General features: G+C 33.5%; 1 protein-coding gene across 2 annotated transcripts in view; it reads left to right on the top strand.

The window, feature by feature from the left end:
* The first annotated feature begins 729 nt into the window (after positions 1-729).
* Positions 730-6,000, top strand: part of GABRG1 (gamma-aminobutyric acid type A receptor subunit gamma1) — a 69,652-nt gene continuing 64,381 nt past the window's right edge. For both annotated transcript variants that reach the window (XM_063108012.1, XM_063108011.1), the window contains exon 1: positions 730-833. In XM_063108012.1, the coding sequence (XP_062964082.1) occupies positions 730-833 (104 nt within the window). The remainder of the gene's footprint in view (positions 834-6,000) is intronic.

The following is a 6,000-nucleotide window of genomic DNA, read 5'->3' as shown; positions in this document are numbered from 1 at the left end:
GCAAATCCTCTAGAACTAAGGCGGCGGAAGGAGGGTAGAGGGCGTGGTTACCAGGCATGCACCTAGAGCACTCATTCATTCATTCAGTCATGTATTCAACATCTCTTGAGAGCTCATTTGTGCGGGGCATTGTGCCAGGTGCTGGGGCTGCAAAGAGACATGCGACACCGCCCCACCCTCAAAATTAACAGAATCCTCAGGAACCTCGCGAAAACCAATTAGGCACTGTCTGCTTCGCACAGGTCCCTCCTGGAAGGAAGATTCAGAATCCAAACTCGGGAGAGGAGAGAGGCAGCGGCCCCGAAGTAGAGCCAGCCAGGAGGGCAGGCCGGCGCGGGAGGGCGGGGGTGGGGAGGGAAGGCGGCCTTTCCCTAGGGAAGGGATCTGTCGCGGCCACTCAAACGCTTCTCTGCGCTGCGAGGGAGAAGAGGTTTGTTTTCCTTTTAGAAAAACGGAGCCCTTTTCCCTACTGGGCTCGATTTCTAGTAGGGGAAACCCCGCCTCTTTGGGTCCCCGATTGGCCCAACTCTTTTTAAGATAATTGATGCCAGCATCCCCTCGGCCTGATTGGCTGTCCTGCTCAGTTCCGCTGGGAGTCGCATCCTACCTGGCTGGGAAGTGCGCTGCCTTCCCACACGCTCCCTGTCGTACTCCCCAGGCTGCTGCCGAGGTGGGAGCCGAAGTCCTGGCTGGGAGAATTGAGCTCGTGCAGCACGAACCGAAAAAGGGATGGGTTCTTGGAAAGCTTTTCACTTCTCCCCTTTTCTTCTGTGGAGTCAGAGTAGAGGGGTGAGGTTGATGTTCTTGTTACTGACCCTGCATTTGGGAAACTGGTAAGTAAATTCAAGGACTTCAAACTATTTTCTTGGCATCCACTCCTTTCTCCTTAATTTCTTTCTTTTAAAAATCATTCTAAGTTAAATTGTTTGTATTTTCCGGGCACATGTGCCATATGGACCATCATTTTATCTTCTGATTTGGTCTACTCATTTTTAGATAAAAGTGAAATAAGCCTATGTCTAAAGTATCTAGGCTGGTTCAGTTGTTTCTGACTTCACGTAGAGTTTTTACTAGCAAAGGTTCAGTTACTGGGAAGGGTGAGGCGGAGTAGAAATGACTGTGCTACTAAATTTAATGAATGAGTGCCACTGATGAACTTTCTAGAAGATTCTGCGTTTTAAAGACAAAGTTGTTTCAGAAACTTGTTACACAGCATGGTATATATGTTGCTTTTCTGTTTACTAATATTGCTTTTTCCCTTCTCATTTTTTTTTTTTTTTTGTAACTTTATGGAACAAACCAGTGTTTTACATCAATAAATCTCACACTCGTAAATTTGGCTAAAAAACCTGTCTGGGTTGACATTAATATTTAAGTCAGAAATAACCGTGTATATTTTATTTGAACAAGTTTTGAATGGTTTTTATTTTAATTGGCTGTCCACTAGCAATTAAAAAATGCACAGTGATATAAATGTTATGTGAGTGTGTGTGTCTCTGTGTGTATGTATTACCAATCTCAAACCTCCAATTTAACAGAAATTAGATTGGGTTGTAATACCTTTCAGTGAAACTTTGAAGTCATTTTGGTAGAAAAATAAAATGCTCAGATATCATAGCTAGATTGTGTGCAGAGATAGTGGGTGAAAGGAGTTAAAATATGTTGATTAAGACTTAAATACTATAAAGGTCTGGAACACGCTTCATATCATGTAACTTGTTTTAAGTAAATGTACATTTAAGATTATATTATTGTGTTATATAATATGCTTAGAACTCAAGAGTAGAGTACAATCTCTATGAAGATAGAAACATACCTTTATAACTATTTGTGTCATTGCTAAAAAGAATTATTCTTATAATTTTAGTTAATAGCTATATTGAATATTTTTTTCCATTACCAGCAAATATAACAACTATATTTTCTCCCAGATAATAGAGACCGGATTAAATTATGCTAAGTAATATTAGACTTGCTAAATAAATTGTTGACACTTAGTGCTTTTTTTAGTATTATGGTTTTAGTTTATTTATCTTTTTCATTAGAATCTTAAATGTTCTGTATGGGCGCAAACATATTACTTGATGAATTATTCCTTATATATGTTGGGTTGTAATGGCTTATTTCTTTGAACATATTATAAAATTTTATAGATGTTTAGGTAGAACACGTGCCTCCATAATGTTACAAAAGTAAAAACAGATTTACCCAGCGGTTTTCTGAAATAACCTGTATGCTCTTTTATCATTATAGGTGCAAGTTTCCTTTCAACCAAATAAACAAGCCACTTAGAAAAAACCCATATTGTCTATCCAAAGAGACGTTTTGTTTTAGATAAAAATGTCACGTTTTTGAGAATATTTACATTACAATCTTGTGATTGGCTCTGAAACTCTCTTCAAGCTTCTCAGAGTTAAAAAGCTGCATCGTGTAGTGGACAGAGCACAAGCTTAGCAGTCTGAAGACATGGTCTCATGTGTCAAGGATCCCTTAACCTCTCTGAACACAGTTACTTCCTCTAAGGAATGAGGGATAGTAGCAGATCATCTATGATTTCTTCAAGTTCTTACATTCAGTATATCTAAGATTTGAACTGGAACATAAATTAACTCAGTGGTTACTTCACTGTTTTTTCTTAGTAGTTTTCAAGAGGGAAATTCTAAATGTGAATGTATTTTTCTTTTACCATATGTATGAGTGAGAGAGGTGTGATAAAGTTAAAATTGATCGGTGATTTATTTTATCATAGTAATATAGATAATCTCAATTATCCTGGCCAGTGAATAAGTACATATTAAAAAATAAATCTAAATGCTGCTGTTATAATTAGCTCGTAAGACCTCAGTTATGAGCTCATGTTTTCACTTTTTAAGGTAGCTATAGCTGTGGTGAACTTTTCACCCTTTTAATATGTGATTGGAGATAATTGATGTCAACATGTATAAACCATGTATAATCATATTTTCTTCTCCTTTTCTCCTTCTTATGAGAAACCTTCCACAAACTAATCACACATGGCACTATTTGTAAGAATTTTGATGTCTTATACTGGTTTCTAAAATAAACCTCTAAAGTCATCTATTTTTGGATTTATTAAATTGGAGGCTATTGCTTCTTATATCTAATCAGAGGCAATGTCTTGTTCCCTCATTCGTTTCCTTCAAGAACATAAAGGAGAAACATTATATATTGGTTTTTATATTGCTGAGCTATGAAAAGCTATCCTTTTGTTGTAACTGAAAGCTGTAGTTGTGGTTCCTATGTTTCATTCTCCACAATACTCTATGGCATTTTGACAAGTTGGTTAAAATCTTTTCAGCTTGATTTGACTTCTTTGTAATGTTGAGAAAATTGTAATTAAAATCAGGTTTTTAAAACATGTTGAAAGATGCTTTGAGATTTAAGCTGTTCTAAAAAGTAACCTATGATAAGCTTTGACTAAGTTATAATTTGAGACAGCTCAAGGAAAATAACTTGCTTTTATTTTTTAAAATAATTTCCGTGAATCAATAATTATACAATGTGGTATTCAGTTGCCCAAATAGAAATATTCAAATACACTTGGTTTGTAAAACATATTATTTTCAAATAATTTTAGTAATATATTTTGTAGGGGTGGTAGTGAATGAATGATTTTTCTTTAGGTGTCTAGATTTTTGGCTTAATATTCTAATAAAATATTGATGATAACCATGCAAACTTGACAAAAAAAATAACTAAGTAATGATGTTCCATAATAATTACATATACAAGGACTGAGAAACACAATTATTTTGAAGCTAAAATGCAAATGTCATGATTGATTAATCCCCCGTGTAGTGTCTTTTAGGTTATCCAAACAAGCAATACCCTTCTTCCATTTCATTCCATTATGTACTGTGAAACACAGGCTAGACTAAACAACAAAAGGAAATGTCTGTCATTAAACATTAAATAGATTAATCTAATATTTTATGCTTATGTAAAGGTGATTAAAATTTGTTTAAGCATATAATAATGAAGGTGGAGTTCCAAAGGAGGGGAGACAAGGAAGGGTAGAAAACTGACAAATGGCTCTTGAGATATTGAGAAAGTACTAACCATAATATGTGAAATGATGGCCATGGGGGAAGAAGAAAGAGTGGGTTTCACAAAAGTAATTCACATGTGGGCAGGGCATCAGATGGGAATCCTTGACTTTACCATCAGATCTAAATTCTAGTTTCAGCTCCACCGTTTCCCACTAGGGTGATTTCAGGCAAATCTGTTTTTATCCTCTTTCCTAAAAATGCCACTAGAAGAACTAATTTTTAAAAGTTTATTCTGATATTACTGTCTCCCTTTCAATGAATTAATAGAATTTTATGTTCATATGTATAATCTAACTAGATAAACTATGTTGTGATAGGTTTAGAAATTGCCCAGACTCCTTTTTGAAACCAACAGTAAAACATTCTGTACCAAAAGCAATGTTTATTGCCACTTATTTCTTAACTTTAATGTAATTTTGAGGTGTTTTATGTCTTCAGCCTTACCAAGGAAATGATATAAAACAAACCATGGAGGAAAATGTTGGATTTTACTTTTTTCTCCTAAATCAGTTTTCCACATCTTCAATTGTAGAATCAATAATATATAATCCAATTTGTGTTCTATCCTGTAGACTTAAAATATTTAATTTTTAAGTTTCATACTACAAATAGTTTAGACCTTTTTTTCCTTTACATATTTTCTTAAAATCATTTCCTAGTTGCTGCTGCTGTTGAAACATATGGGAGAAAAACAACTGTTTACCCTAATGCTGTAATGTTTTTGATCATATACTGTAAATACTAAATGTAAATATTCTTCAAATACTGCTTAGCAGTTTGTAACTTACACTCCCATACTTTTTGATGAGTTTAGACAGGTATGCGTACATACAGTTGTGTGTGTATATGTATATATTTATTTATTTATACAAATGAAATCTGACACTAACTTTTGACACAATATCAGAGACATTTTTCTAGATTGGCATACTTATTTTGCCTCCTTTTTAATGGTTTGGTATTCTATATTATAGAATAATATATTCTCTTTCATTTTGTCTGTTATGAACATTTTTGTGTACGTGTATATGTAGGCACATGCTTTTAATTTTAATATTTCAATCTATATTACCAAACTAATTTCCAAATAGCAAATTTCATTTTCTACTAATGGTTATAAAAATGCCATTTATCCAAATTATCACCACTACTGGATGTAATAGATCTTTGAATACTTTGTCAATATGATGGCTGAAAACCGTTGTCATATTTTCAACTTATTTTTCCTTGCTTGAAGTAAATGTTAGCATAATTTTATATATGTAATTGGCCTTTTGTCCCCTCTGAATTCTTGTATACGAGTTTTGTTGTAAGTATCTTTCTCTCAGTCTCTAGTCTTGTCTAAATTGTCCTACGCCATCCATAAAGTCTGTTTAATTTTCCTCTTTTTTTGGTCATATATATATATATTTTTCTTGTTTGGTCATATGTTGCCTAGAAAGACCTCCTTACCCCAAAGGTCAAAAAACATTAACAAGGCCTTCTTTAATAATCTATTCTTCATTACATTTTGTCCTTTAATATATATATATATATATATAATTTACTGTGAAAGGTAGAAATCTTTTATTTTCTTCTAAATGGATGAATCAGCATTTCAACCCAATTTACTAAATACCACATCCTTTCATTTCTTAACTGATTATCACTTTTATCATACATTGAATTTCTATAAACTTGGAATCTGATGCTGAATGCTCACTGTTAATATATTGTTATAATAAGGTTTTGATTACAGTAACTTTGTTTTTATTCTCTCAGGACAAATTCCATCTAATGATTTTCTTTTTCAATAATTTCTTATAAATTCTCATATTGATTTTATATTTAGTTATAATGATTTTAACCTGTTACACATAGAATATGGGATTCTGATTGAAACTGTATTAAATGTATATACAGTCTAGAATATTATTTTATAACCAAAACA

The sequence above is a fragment of the Cynocephalus volans genome, chromosome 9 (genome assembly GCF_027409185.1).
Source record: "Cynocephalus volans isolate mCynVol1 chromosome 9, mCynVol1.pri, whole genome shotgun sequence".
NCBI classification, from domain to species: Eukaryota; Metazoa; Chordata; class Mammalia; order Dermoptera; family Cynocephalidae; genus Cynocephalus; species Cynocephalus volans.
Note: the sequence above shows the minus strand (reverse complement) of the source record. Positions and strands in the feature narration are given on the sequence as shown.